Consider the following 26,001-nt stretch of genomic DNA (forward strand, 5'->3'; position numbering starts at 1 on the left):
TCAAGCGGATCATTATCCGTGATGAAAGATGTCGAAAATTGTGCGATCTACACTGATCTATCATAGACCTCTCACTGTCCCCAACAAAATTGCTTTAAAGTTAGCACACTTTAGCTTATCTGCGCTCTGCATTATGTCACGGGCCAGCTGATAAATTGCTACAGAAATCCAAGCAGATTAATTGTGCTGGCTCAACGCAATGTCTTCAAAATATCATTCATAAATGCAGAAACAGCGAGCCAAAATCTGCATGCTATTAACATAATGCTGGATGGAAAGCAATCTGTCTATCTATAATATTCTACGTTTTTGAATTTTCTGTTAGCCTGCTCAGTGCTTTATTACTGAAACAGGATGTTCACTTTCGACACACTTTAAGGAGGCTAATGTAAGAGGCTCGCGAAGGCTGTATGTGAATCTTTCTCATTGCCGACGAGTACTTTAGTTAGTATTTAATAAGTGCTCCAGGCACGTTTGCATAGGCGGCTTTAATTTGTTAAAGGCATGATGAGACAGATTGCACACTAAAGTAACATGCTGACTGCTCAGGATTCGTTTTTCGCTCTTATGTAAGATTTGGTCTCATGTTGAAAGAGTGCTGTAATAAGTGATTTCATTGGCACTCGACTTGTGATGCAATTGCAGACGCGTCATATCCGATGTCTCTTAAGCCACCAGGCAGACAAGTGAGAAGATAAAGCAACTGGATAATCAGGGGGATCGAAGCATGTTGTGCGAATCGCATTGGAAAATGTTCATCCTCTCCTTTATTCTGATCATCGGTGAGTAATGGGCCTGGGGCCTCGTAATGTTAAGTCTTCACTGATCGTTGCTTAAGAAAATATCCACCATAGAAAGCAAGAAACTGCTAAAAAAAAAAAAGAAGAACGAGGAACTGCAGGCAAAAGACTTTGTTGCTATTTTCTTCTTCCCCTATGGTGTTTTTGTTTTGAAATGGCCAATGTCGAAAATACCCAACTTATATTTTGAAAAAGTGAAAACGTGAAAACCCTGCATGTATTTGTGCACAACTCAGGCATGTCATCCTTGCCTTAAAACTCTGTTTTGTGCCATTAAAAGAAAGGAGGATGGTAGGTGGGAGCTGTAGCTGCTGTAAAATAAAACACAACAACATTAGCCAATATTCTGAAAATAGTACTAAAATGTATGGATTGGGGAACGCACTTTCATTTATCTTTTCAAGACAATAAAATGCTTAAGTCCTGAAAGAAGTTGGAGATGGGTATAATTTCAGCGGTGATAAATCAGTATGATTAATTCCCCGGAATATTCATAGGGTGGAGGAACTCAGTGGTGAATAGGGAAATGGGTGACGTCAAGGACAAAGCTGGGAGTGTGTATGAGTCAAGTGTAGGCACAAGTGATGAGTCCACGGTATGTGTAATTCTTGGAAGGAGAACGGTAGAGGGTCTGATATGGAGCCAACAGATCAAAGGGGAGAAGGTTGGTCTGGCCCCATTATATCATTGGGTAACTATTGGTAGACAACAGGGTTGTGTTTAATGGTCTGGGAAGAGTTCAGGGAGTAAATGCAAGATCTTATGATGGAAGCGCCGTAAATGCATTTCTCATCAGACATTCCCAAAGCCGAACTTATTCTAATAGCTGCTCTTCCCGAATATTTTTTTTTCCATTTCTGATGGGTGTCACGGAGCAAAACCATTGAACCTGTGGCTTTCTCTCTACAGACTTGTAGCTCCTACTGCTTTGCATTTATCCGCCAAACCTATTACTTCCACCCTCATTCTTTTCTGCCCATTCATTGATATTGGCAAATTATTTTCTCTTAAAACTTGTACCACGGAAATGTTAAACACGTGACCAAAATGGCGTCTCATGTTGATAATCAGATCTCGCCAGCGCTTAGCACGACACTCCCTGTCGATAATGATATAGAAGACAGCAGAAGGCTCTATGGGCTGTATGCTTGTTAACATACTTATGGCTGCACAATTTGCCTCCTGCCTCTCGTCAATAAATGCTGCATGGCTGTCCGGTACCTTGAGGTTTCCTCCCCCAACATCAATGAACAGTTTGTGAGTAAACATGACTTTGTTGTCCAATTGAAGTTCTATGGCAATGTGCGTTTGTACTTGGATGGTCATTGTTACTCTCTTTGTTTATATGTATTCGTTCACTAGTGTGTGAGCGTCACTGTCTAGGCCTTAAATTTCTAAATCAGTTTTTTAACTTAAGCTTTAGCTGTTTATACTTTAACTCGCTTTAACCGTACTCTTGCACTGTTAGTTAGAAACTGGAGATTAATAGAAAATAGAAATGGTTAGCCCTTACTCCCAAATCGGCTCCCTTTCCTGTGCTCTTGCATTCTTACCTTCCCTTTTGCTTGTTCAACACTTTACTCGCGCTGTTTTCTATGCCCCGACTCTCTCTCTCCACTCGGCTGTTTCATTTCCTGAACTGCCAATGTTTTCTTTCCCGCACCCTCGCTGATTTTCCTCCTGAACTCTCGTTGTGTGTGTGTGTGTGTGTGTGTCTTTGTTTGTCTGGGTGTGTATGTGTATCTTTTTCTGCTGGGAACCTGGTTTATATTGGTTTGCTCGCTTTTTGACCGGCGCAACTTTCTCTGCTGTTAGCGTGCTTTGATTCAAATAATATATACATATTGTTTTGGAGGTGGAAATGTTTCACTAATGTATTATCATTAGTGGCTTTCATCGTCTCAATGTGTTTATCTTTCAGGTAATGTTCATCCGTCGGCTGGAGAAGACAAAGAATGTGAGCATGCAACCTTATTTAACATCATATAGATCAATACATAAGTTCTTCCGCTATAATGATCAAACTTAACTAAACAAGTTAACTTCAGCGCACCGTAATCTTTGGCAGAAATTAGTGCGCAGATTTCAACTTTTCATTTACTGCGTGGGCTGAGGGCACAGCTGACAAGCCCAACATTTGTAGCCTTCCCCTAATAACGCTTGAGAAGGTGGTGGTGAGCCACTTTCTCGAACCTCTGATGTTCATGTGATGTAAGTGCACACACAAACTACTGTTTGGTTGACTGATCCAAGATGTTCACACGTTGAATATGAAGTATCACCGATAGAATTCCAAGGCTGGACGGGGTGGCTTGGAGAGGAACTCGCAGATAGTTGTATTCCCATGCAACTGCCCTCCTTGTTTTTATTTCAGCTGGTAGCGACCGAAGGTTTGGTTGGTGCTGTAGAAGGAGATTGGCGAGTTGTTGCACTGTGTCGTCTGTACGATGGATGCTGCTGTCTCCTTGATTTGCTTGCGGAAGGAACAATTACTAAATGTAATGGATTTGTTCCTCTTAAAATTAATTATTTTTTGTTTCTGAGTGGTGTCGATCTTCTTGAGTGTGGTTGGAGTCGCAATTATCCAGGCAAGTGAAGAATAATCTCAAACCACGTATGTTTTGTCTTTCAAATGTGGGGTGGAATTTGGAGAGACAGGCTGTGAGTTACTGGCCAAAATTACCCCGCCTCTGCCTGGCTCTTATAGCCAGTGCATTTGTATGGCTGTTGTGGTTCATTTTTTCGTTAATAGCATGTAGATTGTTGGACCCTTTGTGGCTGCAGGTTTAGTACTTTGCAACCGGAGATGGTTACATCCTCCACCGTCGGAAAAGCTCATTCACTGACACTAGTTATTTTTTTTAATCGTTTTATTCATTAATAGGATGCGGGTTTCTCTGGCTAACCTACATTAATAGCCCTTCCCTTATTGCCCTTGAGAAGATGGTGGTGAGCTGTTTTCTTCATCTGCTGCAGTCCATGTGGTGTAGGGGCACCCACAGTGCTGTTAGGTAGGGAGTTCCAGGATTTTGTCCCTGTTGTGTAGGTACACCCACAGCGCTGTTAGGTAGGGCGTTCCAGGATTTTGTCCCTGTGTGTAGGTACACCCACAGTGCTGTTAGGGAGGGAGTTCCAGGATTTTGTCCCTGTGGTGTAGGTACACCCACAGTGCTGTTAGGGAGGGAGTTCCAGGATGTTGTCCCTGTGGTGTAGGTACACCCACAGTGCTGTTAGGGAGGGAGTTCCAGGATGTTGTCCCTGTGGTGTAGGTACACCCACAGTGCTGTTATGTAGGGCGTTCCAGGATTTTGGCCCATCGACAGTGAAGGAACGGCAGTTGTATTTCTAAGTTAGAATTACGAGTGTAATGGAGGGGAACTTCCAGGTGGTGGTGTCTGTCTGTGTCTGCTGCACTTGTCCGTCTCGATGATAGTGGCAATGGGTTTGGAAAGTGTTGTCCGAGGAGGCGTTGTGAGTTCCTGCGGTGCACATTGCTGCTACGGTGGGTCGATGGTAGAGGGAATGAATGTTTGTTGATGGTCTACCATTGAAGCGGGCTGCTTTGTCCTGGAAAGTGTCCAGCTTCTTGAGTGTTGTGGGAGCTGCACTCATCCACGCAAGTGAACAGCATTCCGTCACACTCCTGACTTGTACCATGTAGATGGTGGACAGGTTTTGGGAGTCAGGAGTTGCGTTACTCGCTGCAGGATTCCCAACCCCTGACCTGCCCTTGTAGCCAAAGTATTTTTAACGCTAGTCTAGTTCAGGTTCTGGTCAATGGTGACACACCCGCTCCACAGGATATTGATTGTGGGGTATTCAGCAATGGTAATGACATTGAATGTCAAGGGGAAATAGTTAGTTTATCCCTTGTTGGAAATGTTCATTGCCTGGCACTTGTATGGCGAAACTGTTACATGCTCAAAGATGAATGCTGCCCTTGCCTCGTTGCAGGGTTCCTATATTTGTCAAATTCTCAAACAATCTTTCATCAATTTCAATTGTTCACCATGGCTTGCAATAGTTTCTTAAGTACAGCTCCCTAAATCTATCCGTCGCTGGTCTGTATTAACTATATTGTTTGAAATGCCTGCGGTTGCAAGTTTATTTAGTTTGTTCGAAGCTTTACTTTTACAAACGTAGAAATGATTGAAAACGGACACGTTAATTACAATAATCTACAACCATGTAAAACATTTGAAAGGTGGAGCGCAGTATCGACTGAACACCAGCCATTTCAGTGCGAGAGCAATTACTGGTAAAATGCACATTGCACTCGGCTTATAATTGTTACCGTATAGATTATCTAAATGCTTTTTATCCCTCAGATCATTTACCTAAGCCAGTATTATCTCTGAATCCAACTTATCGGGTGTTTTTTCACGAAGAAAATGTGACTTTGACCTGTCACTGTCGGTGCTCCTCCACATTGCACCGTTATTATAGACACCAGGAACAATTCACGCAGCAGCAAACTCGTCGAGGTCTATGTAACTCTTCTGTTTCATTACGGAGAGTAGGGGGATATGAAGCACGCTACACATGTGAATGTCTACACATTGAGAATCGCATTTGGAGTACTTCAAAGCGGAGCGACCCAGTGCAGATTGTTGTTGGAGGTATCGTACAAAGACGTAAATCCCTTAGGCATTCTCTCAGTGTACACCCGCTTACTAACACCATGCCCCGTCCCGCCGGAAATTGTGGCTGCAGTTATATGGCGCTTTGATGTCGGCTTGCAAAACAAAATGGTAGCGGTCATCTGACTGCCTATCATTGCAGCGGAGCCTTGCCCAGCAGCCGTAATTCATTTTATATCCAAACAGAAACGTATATATTGTTTGTAATAGCTACCTATATTTGAGTCCGTAAATTACGTTAATACATTATATCTAATTATTGTGCATTTTCTTGCACGCTTTTCAAAGGTTTAGCGTGGCTGTGGGCTTTCACTTACCCAGGCCTTATGCATCTGGCTAATAAAGGAAAATATAATGCTTTAGCCACCGTTGCCCATAACCTAGAATTGCAGGACCTTCCTGCCACCAGCCAGACTTTGCCTCTGGACGAGAAACCTGCTGCCTCTATCTGGTATCAGGGCACAGCAGTCGGTTAACGCTGAGTTATATAAATCCCAGAGCGAAACTTGAAGAACTGTCATAACCTACTTTTTAAATTGGTATTTTGGAATGTAACTGAATTCAGAGATGAAAGCACCAAGCCTCAAGAGGTCTTTAATATATAAATTAAAAGCAACTTGTATCAAGTTAACAAGGAAGTAAACACATACGCATGTCTGCATATTCCTACCGTAATAACCTTTAAACGAATCCCCAAATTAATCACTCCCAGGGAAATCTTTACCAAGGCAACCACAAACAATAGACTTTAAACAGGCACCAGGCAAAGCACATTTTACCTTAATAATTCAAATTGAAGGTCCGTTCAATGTGTTTGCTTTGCAGACAGTTGTAGGGCTTACATACTGCTTAGAACCCTCAAGCCTCTGACCTACACACACAAACTCTTCGACTGATACTTAGCCTTCCCCTTGATTATAAATTCTCATTGTATCACCAGGCCCTTGAACTCCACCTCTCTTAACATACAATCTATTTCATAGCACCGATTTTTATTCATAATATAAATACACTGCTTGTTGTCTCCTATTTAGGTGGGAGGGTTTACCCACTGCTTTTGAATGGTATATTCAACAAAAGCAAATGCACTCTTTAACTTAACTTCCTTCTTTATACATCAAAGCACCCAGAATATCTGGCTTTAATCCAATTACGCCACACACAGGCACCACTCACAGGCTCAGGCCCTACTGCAAGTCCAATTTAAAAATATTTTCCAATAATATATACTTTATTATCTTCATGCCGTTTGCAGCAGGCATCCTCAGTACTTTGAAAGGCTGGTTCACAATGCCACGCCCTCTATCGGATAGCATGTGTATCTCAGGCAATGTAGTCTGTTCCACATTGCTAAGAATTGACTTATGCGATTAAAAAAAGCACCAAATAAAAGCAAATTTTATCATTCTGACATGGACGTATCGTTTTTGAAACCAATGGGTGCTATCGGATGTATAGATTCTAAATTTTCTGCTACAAATACAGAGTTGTATATACTTTGTGTAACAGAATTAATTCCTGCGAACCTTTAGCATCAATGAGTGACGGGCCTGAGGTAGATAAAGATCCACCTGAGACTGAATGGTCAGTTAACTTGTTGAGCCAATGGATGTTCAAGACTGTGCAGCTTTACTGGGCACGTGCATTAAGCAGTTACCCAAGGTTCAAAACTAAAAGTAGAGAAAAAGCGAAAGTAAAAATATATAACAAGCAGATTCTGATATGCGACGCGTGACATACAAATTTTATATAAAATTAGAACAAAAACAATAATAAAATCGGAATATGATCATCGATTTTTTTCATTAAATGTCGCCATTTGTCATGAAACCGATATTTGCCTTAGCTTTCATTCCATAATTTCATTACAGATCAACTCTCACAGCCAACAATCTTCACAAGCCCGAATTCCGGCACAGTGGTAGATGGAGAAAATGTTGGAATTTCCTGCGAGGCGGACATTCGTTCCAATGGGGGGCAAGTTCACTTGTACAAAAACCGCTCAGGATCCCCTGTACAATCTCGAGTGGTGAAGGGCAACGTGCAAACTGTCTACTTCAGCATAAATCCAGTAAACGAAGGCGCAGGAGGAAATTATAGCTGTCGGTATGAAACAAGGGTGATAGGATATTGGAAGAAATCCCCATTCAGCAGAGATGTAACGATTACTGTGACAGGTAGGATCCAAGAAACATCCACATGCGGTTTTATGTTCATAACTTTCAAGATTGCCTCATTGGTTCGCGCCTATAAAGTCAATGTAGGGAATCAATTACACTTAAAATCAACAGAGAGGAAGGCCCTTGCAATAGTTGATGGAAAAGCCATGTTTTATAGTCTGTCTTAAAGGTTCCATCCTTACTGAATGGTCTGCAAAAGTTGTCACAAGGCAACCCTACCCCCGAGCTTAATGTCTCCAAATAACAGCAACAAAATGAGTATCTGACTGGTTATTTTTACTCCTCTCATCAACGTGCTTTGAAAATTCAGCTAATCCCATTTTCACCTTCCACCACTTTGTGCACCATAAGTTGTTCCCGCAGGCTTTCCTGGCATAACATACTGCAAAATTTCAAAGTATGTGATGGGAAGATTTCAAGCTCTTGATTTGTTTGTGCTACGCAAGGAATGAACATGGTGAAAAATATCATTATTCACAGATGATTCGATTTCACGCATATGTTCGTGGACATCAAGAGCAGAAATTTCCATCTAGAAAGCTTTCATTCATTTTTGAATAGCGTTAAAATAATGAACAAAGATACTTTAGAAATGCTGGAAGAGAAATTCAACAATATTCCACCTAGCATGTTGAAATGTGAACGCAAAAACAAACAAGAAATGCTGAAAGCTCTTTTACTGTGATCAGCAAAACTGTAGGGCTTACTAGACAAAATTTGAAAGTTCCTTAAGTGGAAGAATGGACTTAGAGGAGCAAATGGTTCCTACTAGATTGAAGCCCACATCGAAGGGCTGTTGAGCGATATCAACCATAAGATCGCTGGATGAGGCCCCCTTGCATGGGGAGAGGGTGGGGGGAAGTGCAAGGTTGAAGACATATACGAACATGGTATGCCAAATTGACGAAGAATATGTTGTCATGTTTCGGAGGTGACTCGGTTATCGATAACCCGTGCCGAACGTGATTTTCTTTCCTGTTGCAACTTTTGTTCATTTGAACTACGTCATTAACATGGCTTCTAGGCCACGTTCATTGCCACACATCATATCAGTTATGGAGAAAATACTAAAACACTTCACCTTGACAGAGAAGACTAAGCTTCCTTAATTATTTTTTTTTAAACTGGGTTGCCATGCAGAGGCGGCAGTACATGTAATTAAACTAGGAAACCGTGCCCAACACTTCCTTCAATTCCCATCCCCAGATGAGCTGACCTCAGTTGCAAGGGCTATCAAATTTCGTCAGTTAGAAAATCGATGGTCGGGAAGCACGGGCGATAACGGTCCTGCCGTTCATCATCATCACTGACTGCAATTGATCTGAATATCAGGAGCTGTAACTAAGCCGCGACCCTTCTGTTAAATCTCCTTTCGCACCACTGCGAGAGGAAATGGTGTAGTCACATATATTGAGTGTACTTAACTTCTCTCAGTGACCTTCAACTATATTCCATGTTATTCTGTACATAGCTGTGTGACCGAGGCATTGTTTTGCCAGGACTCAAACTGGTAGCTGTATTTGGGTGTGTCTTCATTCCTGGTATTCTTTCCTGGTTTCTCCCCCTTGAGAAGAGATTTTACAGTAGCCGCCCATTATAAGCCAGGCTAATATTCAGGTCAATCAAATTGGTTTTAAATTATCGATATTAACATATAGGATCCTGTTCATTGCAGGCAACAAGCACATGCTCACACACAGTTTCAGCCAAATAACATAAGTGAGAGCAATTCCACGTTTCATTCCTCGGGGCAATGCCTTGACCAATCAAAATCAAGCCGCCTGGTTTAAATTCCAAACATGCTTGGCATTTCACTGCCAGGCACCAGTACACTGGTGCATTCACCATGGCAATGCCTTCACAGATCAGAGTGCGCTTGCCAACCAATCAGCACTTTCTTCTCACACAGCATAATCCTGTTGCTCCCCCTGCCATTGGCCTTCTTACGATTGTCCTGATGAGTGCAAAACGAAAAGATATGACAAAATGTATTCTTTTTCAGCAATAACAGATTTAAATTGTTGCCTAGCACGCATGGTATGTTTGCAAGCCTGCAGTAGATGTGTTGACAACGATTTGCAAACCGTGCCTTTGGGTTTATCAACGTGGTTTATTTATGTCTGCCTGTAGGTTGCTTGATATTAAGGAGAAAGGGCATGGGTTGCCTAAAATATGAAGCCAAGCTTCAGCTCCACCACGTGGGTGTTAAGATCACCAGCCTACGGCAGTCAGACAGAGATCTGGCTGGTAGGATTGCTCTGGATTAGTCAAACCCGTCACTATAATGGATGTAGAGAAAACAAAATATTTATGTTATTTCTGGACCGCCGATTATTCGAAAAATGTTCCAGCTGGAATAGTAGGTCCTTATTAAAGGCACTGATGGAGGGTGACATTGGAGGTGGCTGGGGAGGAGCACAGTTAGATTTGATGCTGTTAAGCACAAAGGGGCACATTTGTTTAGGACAAATGTTGGTTGCTATTGAAGTCCTCATTTCTTGCTAGGGGTATAGGATGCATGCTTTTGCTTCCTTTGCCATGTCGAAATCGTGCCCTTAGCTGCCAGGTAACACAATATCACATCAAATGTCACAGTTTGTAGCGTGTTTTTCAGCGCAAGATGCTGCCATTATATTGTTGCATGTTACCCTTGCTCTTTGTTTTATCACTCCGTAGCTGCACCCAGCACGCCATGGCTGAACATCACCCCGGGGTACGCTGCCTTTATCGTCCTGTTACCTTGTGCGGCGCTTGCTTTGTTCTTGATCATTAAGAGAGGTGAGTGGTTGTGCAAAGTGATCCGAATTTGTGAATGAGCTAACAACATCGAGAAGCGGGAATAACATTGGGAAAAAATAAACTAACCAAAATCCGACATTTAAGGTGGGAAGGGTTGTGAAGAATTCCGTCTATTCCAAGTGAAAGTGCATCGTTGTCTAATCGGGGCACAGCGTAATATCGCAGTTAAAATGAATGTTAAGAGTTTGCAATATCACAAGGAAGGGATTTGGTCAAGAAATTTGCCTTCCGTTGTTGGGGAGAGCAGATCTTGGGTGTTGAGAATTACGCTGATGGCAAATTTAAGAATGTCAGTCGCAAGTAACACAGAGGCGCATGGTATATAATAGGGAGGGCTATCACATCCCAATCTTGAGGAGGCACTGATTAGCTCAAACACTACGTGCCCAGTAGCCTATAGGCGTTTTTCTTCAGTACATGTCAAGCCTGGTCTTCTGAATCATGGCCAGCCGAGATCAGGGCAGCACAGCTGTCTCCGAAGCACAGAGTTGAAGCCCAGAGCAGTGGAATCGAAGAAGATCACACCCCATTTTCTTACGTCAGCAGCTGCCATAGTGCATGCAATTCTAAAGGTCCCATTGAAATTGTGAGGCCAGGGAGAAGGTAACTTTCTGATGGATATAGATCGGATTTCGGTGGGTGTGGGGGATTGGGGGTCAAGTGAGGGAAGGGCTGTCGCAGGGCTGGGAGTTTGGGGGCTTCAGGCATCACAGGGTGGAGGAACGGACATTGGGCTGGTCAGGGATCAGCGGAGGTGGGGATGCTGGACATTGCGGTGGGGATGGAGGGGGTCGCGCGTAGTGTTGAGAAGGGGCGCACAGGATATGGGGAGGTAGGACATCGGGGGGTGGTCGGAAAGGGCGGGGTGGATATCAGCGTTTGTGGGTTGGCATCGGGGTTTTGAGACATCGGGGCTGGGGAACAGGCATCGGGGGGGGGGGGGTGGGGGTGAATATTTTTGGGTTGTGGGGGCCTGACAACCGGGCAGTCCAACATCGTGGGGCTTGGGGAGGTCAGGTTGCAGGTGGTATGGCAATGGGATTTGGGGTCAGACATTGCGGGGGTCGGACAACGGGGTAGGGCTTGCACATGGGGGGAGCTGGAGGATTTCAGATATCGTAGGGGTGGGGACGGCACGTCCTGTTCGGGATGGAGGAAGGCCTGCTGGAGAGGGGTGGAGCTTGCTGCCGGCCGGGTCACGTGGGAGCGACAGCACAGCGGGCGGGGGCGGTAATTCGGGACTGTGGGGAGATGTCGGTTCGGGTGAGAGAGGTCGAGCCAAGGGGGATAGGGACTCGGGTCGGGGATGGGTCAATGCGCCACAGCGTGGCAGGAATCACTTGGAATTTCGGGAGACCTGGTAGATGGGCTACTCGAGGAGTTGGGGGAGATGGCTGATTGATGGGGGTGGGCGGGTCGCGGATGGTTTTCTGGTGGGTTGGAGGGTGTGTGGGGGCGCCAAAGTCTGGGTTTTTAGAATAGTTATCCCGGAGTTAGAAGAAGTCTTAATTCTCCTAACTTTTTTGCTCAGTAACTATTGATGTAACACTTCCGGGACCAACTGAAGTTTGTGATTTGAATCGTTTTTTTATGTACCCAGAGTAGGACAATTGCCCAGAGGAAGTTTGCACATTTTTGAAGTTGGTGTGCCAACACTTACCATTGAAGATCCGAGAGGCGTCCACAGACGAGCTTTGGGCTGCCCTTAAATCCATCTCCGAGGAGCACGGATGTTATGGACCCTTATAAAAACAAAAGAACTGCGGATGCTGGAAATCCAAAACAAAAACAGAATTACCTGGAAAATCTCAGCAGGTCTGGCTGCATCGGCGGACAAGAAAAGAGTTGATGTTTCGAGTCCTCATGACCCTTCAGCAGAACTGAGTGAATATTAGGAGAGGGGTGAAATATAAGCTGGCTTAAGCTGGGGGCGGCGGGGGGGGGGGAGGGGTGGCGAGAGAAGTGGGGGGGGTGGTGGTGTGGTTGTAGGGACAAGCAAGCAGTAATAGGAGCAGCTAATCAAAAGATGTCACAGACAAAAGAACAAAGAGGATTTGATGGCGGTGATATTATCTAAAAGAATGTGCTAATTAAGAATGGATGGCAGGGCACTCATGCTACAGCTCCAGTGGGGGTGGGGTGGAAAGTCTAGCAGTGTATAAAAGATTTAAAAATATTGGAAATAGGTGGGAAAAGAGAAATCTATATAAATTATTGGAAAACAACAAAAGGAAGGGGGAAGAAACGGAAAGGGGGTGGGGATGGAGGAGGGATTTCAAGATCTAAAGTTGCTGAATTCAGTATTCAGTCTGGAAGGCTGTAAAGTGCCTAGTCGGAAGATGAGGTAGTGTTCCTTCAGTTTGCGTTGGCCTTCACTGGAACAATGCTGCAAGCCTATTACAGACATATGGGCAAGAGAGCAGGGTGGAGTGTTAAAATGGCAAGCGAAAGCGAGGTTTGGGTCTTTCTTGCGGACAGACCGCAGGTGTTCTGCAAAGCGGTCGCCCAGTTTACGCTTGTTCTCTCCAATGTGGAGGAGACCACATAGGGAGGAACGAATGCAGTAGACTGAACAAAATAACAAAACCAGAATTACCTGGAAAAACTCAGCAGGTCTGGCAGCATCGGCGAAGAAGAAGAGAGTTGACGTTTCGATTCCTCATGACCCTTCAACAGAACTGAGTGAATATTAGGAGCAGGGTGAAATATAAGCTGGTTTAAGGTGGGGGGACAGAAGTGGGGGGAGGGGGACAAACACTCCTTTCAAGTGACGCAGCATTTCACTTGCATTTCCCTCAACTTAGTCTACTGCATTCGTTGGTCCCAAAGCGGTCTCCTCTACATTGGAGAGACCAAATGCAAACTGGGATACCACTTTGCCAAATGCTTGCGGTCTGTCTGCAAGAAAGACACAAACCTCCCTGTCGCTTGCCATTTTAACACTCCACCCTGCTCTCTTGCCCATATGTCTGTACTAGGCTTGCAGCATTGTTCCAGTGAAGGCCAACGCAAACTGAAGGAACACTACCTCATCTTCTGACTAGGCACTTTACAGCCTTCCAGACTGAATACTGAATTCAGCAACTTTAGATCTTGAAATCCCTCCTCCATCCCCACCCCCTTTCCGTTTCTTCCCCCTTCCTTTTGTTTTATTGCAATAAGTTACATAGATTTTTCTTTTGCAACCTATTTCCATTATTGTTAACTCTTTTATGCCCTGCTAGTCTTTCCACTCCACCCCCAATAGACCTGTACCTTGAGTGCCCTGCCAATCATTCTTAATTCGCACATTCTTTTAGATAATATCACCACCTTGAACACGTCTTTGTTCTTTTGTCTGTGACATTTTTTCATTATCTGCTCCTATCACTGCGTGCTTGTCCCTACATCCACACCATACCCCACCCCCCCCCCCCCACTTCTCTCCACGTTCCCACCCCCAACTTTAAACCAGCTAATATTTCAACATCTCCTAATATTCATTCAGTTCTGTTGAAGGGTCATGAGGACTCGAAATGTCAACTCTTTTCTTCTGCGCCAATGCTGCCAGACCTGCTGAGCTTTTCCAGGTAATTCTGTTTTTGTTGAGGATCCTTGTCTGCAATGTTGGTGATATTTATGACCCTCCTTTGACAGGTTTACCCAAATGTGATGGAAACACTATGCAGCCCGCAAAGCCCTTCCACGTGGGCTTAGAGGGTTTGATAAAAATGCCCAGGGGGCGGGTCCGTGATTTCGAGGTTCTCAGCAGCGGGCTGCTCCTCCATTCACAGCCTTTCCATCTTCCCAGCTCGCTGGTGATAGGCTCACTAGTGAACCTATCAGCAGCAAACATGGAAGAGAACCAGACTGTGACTGGAGGAACAGTGGACTCTAGCAACTCAGGCACTGCGGGGCCTCCACTCACCAGGCTTTCCCCCTTGGTGTACAGGGCTTTGGGCTGGTTTCTGTCACCTCCCTCAATTCTACTCGTTCCTGTCCGCGTTATCCAGGTTCCTTCTGTTACTCCCGCGTTCCTGCTGTTCCTCCCCGCGATACCCAGGCTGTGGCTGTGTTCCCCCGGTTCCTCCTCCAGTTCAACTGGCTCTCTGCGCTCCCCTCAGCCGAAAGCCGCCTGATCCTCCCCAACCCCACACCCAACCGCGCCCCCCCCCGCCCCCAGGCCTCATTCGTCGCATCACCCCTGCCTCTGCAGCCGATTTGATGAGCCAGCAGAAGTAATTGAGTGTGAGGGCGGTTGAGTGTGTAAGGGACGGTAGTTGGAGTGGGTGGGTGGGGAGGCTGATTGTATAAGAACTGGTGAGTCACTGGGTGAGGATGAGGGAGGGTGGGCGAGGCTGGGTGGGTGATTTATGCAGGGCGGTTGTGTGAGGGAAGGAGGGAGGGTGGATGAGGGAGGTTGGCTGACTGAGTGCCTGAAAGAGAGGGGAAGAGGACCTGAGCATGGTTGTGCTTGAGATAGAGGAAGAAGGGTGGGAGTTCATGTCTCTGAGACAGAGAATGAGGGTAAGCGTTTGTGTGTTGGAGAAAGAGAGAGAAGCGTGAGCTTGTGTGTGACTGAGGGAGATAGAGAAGTTGAGTTTCTAAGAGAGACAGAGAAAGAGCGAGAGAGACTCTGGTCTAAGCTGCAGCTTTCAAACGCATATCAACAAGATTGCTCTTACTAAAGATAATTCCCCATATGTCGTAAATCTAATGCTCAAGGTGCATTATTGCCTTCTAACCGCATTATTCCAGTGAGACGGAAGTAAATTGCCTGAACTGCCTTTGAAATTGACATTTAATTAACGCGGCCGTGTTCCGGACTTCTTGACCCGCCCGCCTGCCGTACTATCGGAAACCGGCATGATGACGTGGAAACCGGCGCCCTACCTCAACACACCCCACAATCCGCACCTCCTCCGCCTCGGCAGCCAGTTTGGTGAATGAGCCAATGTAAGTGAGAGTGGGGGTGGGTGAGGTAGTACGTGAGTGTGGGTGGGTGATTGAGGATGGGCGATAGGTGAGGATGGGCGGGTGCGAGTGGACTTGCAAAGCGGGAAACGCTCCCGATCTTGGAGCGTAAGACTCAACCCCTTGTATGAATTATTGGTTCTGAGGACACAAGTAAGGGGAACATCGTCCACAGCCTCTCAGTCTTTAATTCCTTGCACATGTGGTTATTTCTGTCACAGTCTTTAGATCCTCTTTTTATAAGTGTGAAAGAATTTCCGTTGGCAGTTCTGAAATTTCCTGATTAGCAAATTAAAAATTACATTCCAAATTCTCTACGCTGCGCGCACTCGAGCATTTTGCAACATAGTTGATATATAATTTATTTGTTTCTACATTATAATTTCCCTGCAGGACGAAAGAGGAAACAGCATACTCGGAGGTGAGAAAATTAAAAAGGGCATTTTATTTTAATATTAACAACTTTATGCAAAGTGAAATAACACATACATTAATCTTTCTTGATATCTGCACTTCATTCTTTCTTATGTGTATTAGTAATGAATGTTAATCTGTTATAACGCAGCAATGTGTTTTTGTTTGCAGAAATGCAGCCTCAACAAGTGGGGACACGGGTAACCAGGACGCTGATGCCACGGGTAAGGGAAACATTGATGCAAGGGAACGGGTGTAATTACTAAGATAAAAAAAAACATTTCTTTTGGAGATTTCTTTAGCCAAAAGTTCCTTGATGACTCTAGTGACCTTTTCTCTCATTCTTTTTCGATTGAGTTTAAATTATTCTGTCGTTGGCAGAATTAATACTGAATTCAAAGCTTTGTATCAGGAACCTAGGACCTGGGAAACGCTTGTACTGGGTAATGTGGTGTGGAAATGTGACCAAGAAAAGATTCAGTCCAATTGCTAGCGGTTGGCATAATGAAACTTAATTGTGTTGACGTTAATGGGATTTAATTGTCTGATGAGCAGATTACAGTGAACATAGGCAATGTTGCCTTGTGTGTACCTCCAATTCCAGTTCTGTTCTCAATAACAGTAAAGGAACAATTACATATGTTGCCGAGTGGGGGTGTGCAAGGAGCTAATGGTCATCCCTGCTTCATCTTCTGAGCAGTTAGGTGAAAGTAGTAGCCAATTGTCAGGGCCACACACCTATAACAGATTAACTAAGGTTTACTGTCCTTTGAAACGAAGGCAGTGCAAATTGCCTGCACTGTTCTGTGTCCTAACATCTGGCGATGATTGACAGGCCGTCAAATACTTTTAATGGACTTCGTAATCTGCTATGTAATGGTGGAAGATCAATATGTAGCGCCAGGTTGACCTCCGAGAAGTCAATTGACAGTCCAGTGCATTAATTCGTTCTGCTCAATAGTCATAAATTGATCTAAAATAAATGATAACTTTTTCAGATGGCACCGCAAACGTTTCTCCCAATTCTGACACAATGGTAAGCTTTTAAGTATGTTTTTTTTTCCCCTCAAATGCTACTCAGTGGGCTTGTTGGCATGCAAACGACAGGCCAAATGCCTCTAGTGCAGTCAAGAAGCAGTGCAAGAGTGAGAGTTTAAGATGGAGTGAAGCTGAAATAGAGCAGGTGAGGGAAGGAATAAAGCAGGCAGCGGAGAGAAATACATTGTTGTGCAGGCACGCAGTGGACCGACAGAAGGGGACGGGAGAGAAAGAGAGAGAATGAGTGCGGCGAAGAGCGAATCACAAAATAGAGACAGAGGTCGACGGTGCCTCGAGAGATAGGCGCAGAAACACAGGGGTAGAGGGGGAGAAAGTGAGGCAAATGGATAGAGTGAGACAGATGGAGAGAGGGAGAGAATTATGGAGATCGAGATAGATAGAAAGATAGACAGATAGAGAGATAGAAAAAACGTAGAATGTTTGATAGATCGATAGAGGGAATGATAGATAGATAGATGAATAGATTGATAGATAGGTAGATAGATAGAAAGATAGATAGGTAGATAGATAGATAGATAAATTGATAGATCGATAGATTGATAGATAGATAGATAGATAGATAGATAGCTTGATTGACTGATAGATAGGTCGATAGATTGATAGATTGATCAAGAGAGGGGTGATGGTGGGGTAGAATACCAGGAAGAATGTAGGATTGGTGGGAATGTGCAAGGCAGAGGAAGAGGGACAGAAAGAATGAAAGATTGATATAGTAAGACAAAAGATGCTAGAGAAAGGCATTGATGCAGTACACTTATACGATCTACGTTTAGCCCCTTTTTTCTCGTTGTCCCTTCCAGGATGTGCATCCTGAAGCAGCGCCTGAAGATCAACAAGAGCTCAATTATGCCACTTTGAATCTGGAGGCCTTGAAACAGAAGGAAGCTGCGTCCGTCACAACGGGCGACTGCAGCATTTACGCCGAAGTGAAAAAGAAATAGTATTTCTAAGCAGGCTGTGGGGAATTTGTTTCTTGATTAGAGTCGAGTGCCTCTTCAGCCAGACGTCTGTAGCTGTTCCGCCTCCTGTTCATGGACATGAAACAGCAGCTTGGGCGAACAGCAGAAGCGCAATTCTGGCGGAAGTGTTCATGCCACACGAGTATATCATCTGAGAGCGTGATTCACAGTTTCAGAACTGAAATTCTCAATATGCTGCTGGTTCTTTCTTTATTTGATTGTGTGTTTTTTTTTCAAATTTACAGCAGTTCTATTCTTATCGACGGATTCTGATTTTTTCCTTTTGCCCAAGACAGGCTAAAAACTCTGGTTGCAAATCAATAAACCTTCGCGTGTGGAAGCTATTGTTTAACTCCAAGAACCATAATTTTCTTTTCGACAATATCCAACACTACATACATGTTACATGGGAGCAGCATTATGCGTCAGGGTATATTATGCTCACATGTTAATTCTAATTATGGTAAACCAATGTGCATTATTCGTAGCATATTGGATAATTCTGTAGTCACATTTAACTCTTAAGTTCGGAATTGTTTCCCGAAAATACGTTAAGGGAAATGTTGAATGTAGATATTCCTGATGCAGGAACAATAAACAACATTTACCCTTGACCACTAATATATAATACGGGAGACAATGTGTTTGGATCAATGCTGTAGCCAAAGAGTATGATCTGTAGAATTGGATGTCAGCACAGCATACATTCTGAGACTATATGCTATTTTCAAGTTACGTTACTGAATCTTAATAGAGAGCCAAGTAGAAGATTTATCAAAATCGATGAGATAATGAGATGTGTTAATCTGTCTGTCTGGTACATACGGCACAGCAGAGAGTTGAAAGGAAGTGGTGGACAACCGTCTTGGCCAGCAGTAAAAGAAACAATGAATCTCATCGGCCATTTGGTATACAGCAGGCTTGATGTCGAATTTGTTCGAAATCACGGTCTTAACACATTAGCTATATTATCTGAGCATTTCCTTTTCTTGCTGTCCACTGCTTACCATTTTTTATTTGAAGAGGCTAGTCGAAATTCCATGTCAGCTCATGAGAGGACAAAGATAACGGCAACAGAGAGGGTTTTGAAGTAAGGGATAATTGAAATAATTAGGTTAAGGGGTACGAAGGATACAGAAACAGAAAGGAGGGAAAGAGGTCTGGACATCCAGCAGAAGAAGGCAGAGAAGACCATATAGCAGGAAGCAGTCAGCATAGAGATAGAGTCAGAAGTTAAGGAAGAGGGGTAGGACGGGTTATCCAATAGGTAAGAGGAACATAGAGGAGATGTAGAGCGGATGTTTGAAATAGAATGGAGACGAGATGAGAGGTGATCTAATAAAGGAGTGACAGCTAGAAATAGATGAGAACAATGGCAAGACAGTCAAGCGAGAAAAGGCGAATTAGCAATTGGAATTAAAGGGTTTATTGGGTGCTTGGGCAAGTAAGCGGCACATAACGCTTGAGCCACAAACGGTTCAGGCAAAGACCATCGGCAGCAAGAGAGAATCTAACTCCTCCCCAGATATTCAGTGGCGCTATCCTTTCAGAACACCCTATTATTATCCCAGGGTGACAATTGGCAGAAACTGAACTGGACGAGCCATATACAGGGCGTGGCTTCAAAGGCTTTGAATTCCATGGTGCGTAATGCACCTTCTGACTCCCCAAAGCCTGCCCACAATTCAGGGGTGCGATGGAGTACCCTGCATTTGCCTGGACGAGTGTGGCTCTAAGAAAATTCAAAAAGTTCAACAATACTCAGGACCACCAGTCTGCTTTTCGGCAGCACATCAATCAATTTAAATCTCCTCCTCAGCCAATCCCATCATCCTGGGGTCAGACTGGTGAACGTTCTTTGCTCTCCCTCTCTGAAGGTTTCTCATCGATCTTATTAACTCTTCTACTTGTCTCTCTATTTGGAATCAGTAACATAACTTGAAAATAGCATATAGTTCAGGAAGATATGCTGTGCTGACATTCAATTGTATAATGCGTACTCACTGGCTACACTATTGACCCAAACACATCTCCCGACACGTATTAAATATTAATTTCAAGGGTATATAATTTTTATTGTTACTGCATCAGGTACATCTACAATATTTTTTCCTTAGCATCTCCGAACTCAAGTGCCTGAGATGGCTATAGGATCACACAATATGTTCCAAATAATGCACAATAGTTTAACATTATTATACTTCCTTAGCTAAGTAGGCTGGAAATAGACACAATACTCTTGGTGAAATCTCATGAATGCTGGATAAAATTGAAGAAAGACATCTTCACTCCTGATCTCAGATCCAATTGCAGTGAAGACCAGCATTACATCTTCCTTCCGAATTACTTGCTGCAGCTACACGTCAGCTTTCAGAGAGTGTTGAACAAGAGCATCCAGGTTCCTTAGGACATCCGCTTTTCCCCACTCCATTAACATTTAATAAGTACTCTGCAATTCTGATTCTTTCCTACCAGGGTGGTAAACCTCACAATTTTCCACATTATATTCGTTTTACCATGTTCGTTCTAACTCAGTTAGACTGTGCCAAATCCCTTTGAAGCATGTTTGCATCTTTCTCACTGCACACTTTCCCACCTAGTGCTGGAAAATTGGAAACATCGCATGTAGTTCCTACTTCCAAACGGTTGAAATAGATTGGGAATCGGTGGGGCCCAAGCATGTGGTGCCGCACTCGTCACAGCATATGAAGCTGTGAATGAGCCACTTATTCCTGCAAGTTTAGCAAACAGGGCTTTACTTTGGACAAATCACGTTGACTATGTCATATCCTGTCGTCATTTTCTCAGCCTTGATATGCTATGCTACAAATGAGTGATTGACAAGGCCAATTGAAAGGCAGTTAAGATGCAACCACATTGCAGTGCGCCTGGGGCCTTATAAGTTATGTGGAGGGTGCGTGTGAAATAAGTGGGTACATGACTTGAAATTAAAAGCTTCATCAGTCACTAAGTGTATAATTTTGTAGTTAACTAATGCCCGGTGCTTTTGTTCAATTTTGTATTTGGGAGGAGACGCCTAATGCTGCTGTAATGGGGGGGTAGTTGGAATGGGGTCGTGGAACAGTTGGATTAACTTACTAGTTTCAAAGAACAAAGAACAAGGAAAAGTACAGCACAGGAACAGGCCCTTCGGCCCTCCAAGCCTGCACCGATCATATTGCCCATCAACTAAAACATTTTGCACTTCCAGGGTCCGTATCCCTCTATTCCCATCCTATTCATGTATTTGTCAAGCTGCCTCTTAAACACCACTATCGTACCTGCTTCCACCACCTCCTCTGGCAGCGAATTCCAGACACTCACTACCCTCTGTGTAAAAAACCTGCCCTGCACATCTCCTCTAAAGTTTTCTCCTCTCACCTTAAATCTATGTTCCCCTAGTCATTGACTCTTCCACCCTGGGGAAAAGCTTCTGACTATGTACTCTGTCCATGCCACTTATAATTTTGTAAACTTCTATCAAGTTGCCCCTCAATCACCGTCACTCTAGTGAGAACGATCACGTGTGATTGTGTTTCGGCCACCTGGACACATATCGGTATTGTGCTTCACTCTGTATTTACCTGGAGGTAAGAAGCAAGGAAATATGGGACTTTTTGCGAGGCAGGTGCAGAAATACACTCACTGAGATCACCACGTGCGTTCACGTTCTCCTCAACACACTCTCCCTCTCTCACTAACTCAACCATGCCAAAAGAACACGACTGTTTCACAAACTAGTAAATATTTACAAACGCTTGGCAGCCCCCATGGATGTCCTATCTCCTTGGAAGCCACTTTTGCTATATGTCTGCTTCCTGCAGCATTCTTCTGCTTCAGCATGGATCATGGACCCTTCCTCCTTGTTGGTTATATTCACTTCCACAGAACAGGACCATCTCCAGAGCCCTGTCCTTATTCTTTGACTAGACTGGTTTCTTGGGATATTTCCTCTTCCACTCCCCTGGATATGGGAGCTTTCAGTTCTGTTGGGATATATGCTATCTCTCTCTCTCTCTCTCTCTCTGCTGTTCCCTCTCGCACTTTCCAGCCTCTTTGGTGTCCTGTCTTCAACTTCAGTTTGGGACTTGCTACCTGTCGCTGCTATGCTGCTTCCAACTGAACTAAATCTGTCTTCAATTGAACTAAAAACAATCATCTGTCTCGATGTAATTGTGTGTTTGTATGTGTGTGTGTGTGTGTGTGTGTGTGTGTGTGTGGAGGGCTGCAGGACGTGGTGGGGGGGGGCTGTGGTGTTGGGGGGATTGTGGTGGTCTGCCTCTCTAGACCCCTATTATTAGGCTACAGCACAGTCTCTTTTTCTGCTAGAGATTTACAGTGCATCAGAAAAAGACAAGTCTGGGTGTAATAAATACAAGAATGATGGGTTTTTCTGAAGAACATGGACTGAGAAAATGCAAAAGTGGGTCAATGATTTAGGACTGGGAATAGGCGGCGTCCATGATCGGAGGGTTATGCGGTTTGACTGAGACCAGGAGGTATTCCATCACCTGGAGCGCTGTAACCAGGTGGAATGCTCGGTCTCACTGGTGGTGGATATTCAGCCATGGTTTTTCAGGCATTTGTTGACTGCTAGGGAATCAAAGCACTTGGGGATATGGAGTGAAAGGGATGGTGATTTGAAAGGTCTTCACGGATCTTGCTAACTGTCAGAGCGGACCCCTGGGGCCCAATTCCTTCCTCTTCCTCCTACTTATAATGTTTTTATATTTGCATATGCTAAACATAGACTTGTAGTCAGAAATTGAATAATTAATCGTCAAAAACTGTTTCTCCCATCACAGAAGTCGAGTTAACTGAATGGTAGCTCACTCCATTCGATGGTATGGATTGGATAAGCACTTCCATCAATGGCTGATTAAGAAAGAAAAATAGCGCATCGGTTAATTAACCAGGAAATAACTTGGAATATCATGGGTTAAGCATTTTGCTTCCATTTCTAGTATATAATTGCTTTTGTAGTTGTGTCGGCAGTTGTGAAACAATTGCAAAATTACCACAAAGGAACATCGGACTTACAAATGGGAATATGTTATCCGTCCATTCGAGCCAGCTACGCCATTCAATAAGCTCACGGCTGATCTGGCTTTGGTCTCAGCTCCCCTTCCCTGTCTGTCCCCAAAACCGTGCACCCCCTTGTCTATCAAAAAACTTATCTTACTCAGCCTTGACAAAAATTGAATGACCTGGTGCCACTGATTTCTGTGGAAGAGATGCTGACGGGCTAAGTAGCCTCTGAGACAAAAGAATTTCCCATCGTCTCACAGGGGATATCTCTCATTCTTAGACTGACGACGCCTTGAGACAAATTAACACAACTCCATCTTCCAGGGGATATTTCTCATTCTTAAAATGTTTATCTTGCTTCTAAGCTCCTCCGCAACAGGAAACACCCTCCTGTATCCAGCATTTCCAGTAGCCTTCGGATTTTATATGTTTCAAAAAGGCCAACTGACATTCTTCTAAACTCCAAAGGGCATAGGCTTCACGGGTATGGGGCAGGCGATGGTGTAGTGGTGTTCTTCGCTGGATTAGTAATGTCCTGGGGACAAGGGTTCTAATCTTGCCAAGGTGAAATTTGGATTTAATAAAACAAAAACCTGGAATTACAAGTTTAATGATGACCAATGAAACCGATGTTGTAAACATCCATCCGCCTCACTGACGCCCTTCAGGGAAGGACCTCTGCCACCCTTACCTTCTCTGGCCTACATGTGACTCCAGACCCACAACAATGTTGTGGACTCTTTAATACCACCTGGACAAGGGTAATAAATGCTGTCCCCAGCCAGTGGCGCCTACATCCCATGAATGAATAAAACACAATGCAATGCATTATCATATTGCTGTTAAAGTTCCAGTCTTACAGAATCTTGGCATAACGGAGCATTGACTGAAGGACGACTTTAAATCTCTAGTGTCTGTCCCAAGGACCAAATGACTAACGCAATTTCCCCAGAGGTCTTGCAATCATCATTTACATTCACAATATTTTTTTGTATCAGATTCTTCTACCGAAGAAAAAGTGACTGTCATTTTGCATACAGTAGATATCCGTAGACAGGAAATGGAAGGCCCTTGGGTAGATACAAGTAGTAAATGACGTCTAAAACTAGCGTCTGCAGAAAAATAAATAAGGACTCCAATAAGTACTAACGCTGATGTGTAAAGGGTTCGCATAATTTGCTTGCATACTTGCATCCCTAATCGGTGCCTCCCTGTACGAACCAAATGTCCGCCAATATACTTTCTCAACTATCTGCACAAGTTGCCCTGCAACATTGCGCTACATAACCAATTTTCCTCAATCGTTTTTTTTTTTCCAACACATCCATGAGAACGGGCATCGCTGACTAGACCAGCATTGATGGATCAGCCATAATTGCCCTTGAGAAAGGTGTTGGTGATCGGCCTCTTGAATCATTGCAACCCACGTGGTGTCAGATCACCCACAGTGCTTTAGGAAGGCTGCTCCAGGATATTTACCAAGCGGTAGTGAATGCACGGCGATAGAGCTCCAAGTTAGGATGGTCTGTGGCTTAGAGGGGAACATTCAAGTGGTGGCGTCTCTGCATATCAGTTGCCCGTGTATGCTATAGGTTGAGGGTTTGGGAAGTGCTTAGGACCGGGCCTTGGTGAGTCCAAAATAATTATATAAAATCTCTATGGCATGGATGCAAAAATGAATGATTGAATGAATGAAAAAATGAGCAATTTAACTGATGAACGGCTTAATTATATAATGGATGAATTAATTTGCAAACCCAAAACTTGTGGCTAGAAATTCGACTTGGGCGGTGGTGCGATGGAGGAGGCAGCAAATTGGCAGCCACTTCTGCACAGAGTGTAGCACGTAATTCAACTTACTGCAAAGGGACGGGCGAATCGGTACCGCCCATTTCCCTCACCGCCCGAGGTAGATTCTTAAACCTCGCTGCATTCATGCTCGTGAAATGTGTCATTATTTTAAGCACTGCGCACGAAATAATGTATTATGTCATGTTATTCGCCTAACCCAAAAGTAAAGTTTGCCAAATGAGTGGATTTGCAAGAGTAAGCAGCACACTTTCCAAATTTATTAATTACATATCTGTTGCAATTAGGGTTTGCCTATACAGGATTTCATATCACGATCAATTGTAATCCCATTTTGCCGATCCCATCAACCTAAAGCGCAAACCCGAATCTCAATGCTAAAGTTGATTGCAGATTGAGCAATAACCATGGTTCTAAGCAGCAAGCATATGAAATGAACCGGACGAATAACAAAAAAAAACAACTTTATTGACTCAGTAAATGTGAAGGCAGCTTTAGAAGTAAGATCTTGTTTAAAGAGCCGATGCATAACATGTGAGAATTTTTTAAAATTTAAACAAATGCCTCGCAAGACAACCGGGACAGCCAGGGAGTGGACGTGGGGAAGATGTTTCCATTAGTCCGAGAGACTAGGACCCGAGGGTACAGCCTCAGAGTAAAGGGAAGACCTTTTAGAACAGAGATGAGGAGAAACTTCTTCAGCCAGAGAGTGGTGAATCTATGGAATTCATTGCCACAGAAGGCTGTGGAGGCCAGGTCATTGAGTGTATTTAAGACCGAGATAGATAGGTTCTTGATTGGTAAGGGGATCAAAGGTAAAGGGGAGAAGGCGGGAGAATGGAGTTGAGAAACCTATCAGCCACGATTGAACGGCGGAGCAGACTCGATCGGCCGAATGGCCTAATTTATGCTCCTATATCTTATGGACTTATGTACTAGCGGCTTAAGGGCTGGTAGCACAGATCTGACGCAAGATGACATGGTGAGGTCTATTGAAATTTTGGATAATGGTCGACATTCAGGGACTAAATAATTGGATCTTCATGTTCCATGAGGGAACACAGTGGATGAATTTTAAATTAGTTTGTGTTACTTTAAGCCTTTGTTTTATTATAGAGAGGTAAATCATTAGCTCGGTGGGTGAAAGTGGGTAGCGTACAAAACAATTGAGGCATCAATGGGCCACAGAGCACAAAGTTGAATTGAAGTGTAGTAAAAGGGTCAGGAATTGACCTGCCGCCAGCTATATGCACCCTTCCCTGTGCAATTTCACTAGCTGAAAGCTCTTCTATTAGGATGGAAGTGGTGATTTCAGATCGGGCGATGGGTGCCGCAACGCCTCAAATTATTGGCAATTGCT

At 44.0% G+C, this 26,001-nt stretch overlaps 1 protein-coding gene across 2 annotated transcripts; it reads left to right on the top strand.

Moving 5' to 3' along the window:
- Window positions 1-683: 683 nt before the first annotated feature.
- Window positions 684-18,148, top strand: LOC121274850 (leukocyte-associated immunoglobulin-like receptor 1). 2 transcript variants are annotated; one of them, XM_041182221.1, is made up of 9 exons: window positions 685-782; window positions 2,722-2,757; window positions 5,129-5,419; window positions 7,312-7,617; window positions 10,297-10,398; window positions 15,766-15,793; window positions 15,958-16,010; window positions 16,785-16,822; window positions 17,646-18,148. In XM_041182221.1, the coding sequence occupies exons 1-9, from the start codon at window positions 728-730 to the stop codon at window positions 17,784-17,786; spliced, it is 1,050 nt and encodes a 349-aa protein (XP_041038155.1). In that variant the 5' UTR covers window positions 685-727; the 3' UTR covers window positions 17,787-18,148. The 2 variants fall into 2 exon arrangements, with proteins under 2 accessions (XP_041038156.1, XP_041038155.1); XM_041182222.1 differs by lacking the exon at window positions 5,129-5,419 and having other exon boundaries at window positions 684-782.
- Window positions 18,149-26,001: the final 7,853 nt, after the last annotated feature.

This window comes from Carcharodon carcharias (genome assembly GCF_017639515.1).
Source record: "Carcharodon carcharias isolate sCarCar2 chromosome 39 unlocalized genomic scaffold, sCarCar2.pri SUPER_39_unloc_1, whole genome shotgun sequence".
In the NCBI taxonomy this organism is placed as follows: domain Eukaryota; kingdom Metazoa; phylum Chordata; class Chondrichthyes; order Lamniformes; family Lamnidae; genus Carcharodon; species Carcharodon carcharias.

Bases quoted from the DNA above. Each gene is read 5' to 3' on its own strand.
- LOC121274850 (XM_041182221.1), top strand. From the start codon at position 728: ATGTTGTGCGAATCGCATTGGAAAATGTTCATCCTCTCCTTTATTCTG. The intron at 7,618-10,296 runs GTAGGATCCAAG...ATCACTCCGTAG, and splicing joins TGTAACGATTACTGTGACAG to CTGCACCCAGCACGCCATGG. The intron at 15,794-15,957 runs GTGAGAAAATTA...TTTTGTTTGCAG, and splicing joins AGGAAACAGCATACTCGGAG to AAATGCAGCCTCAACAAGTG.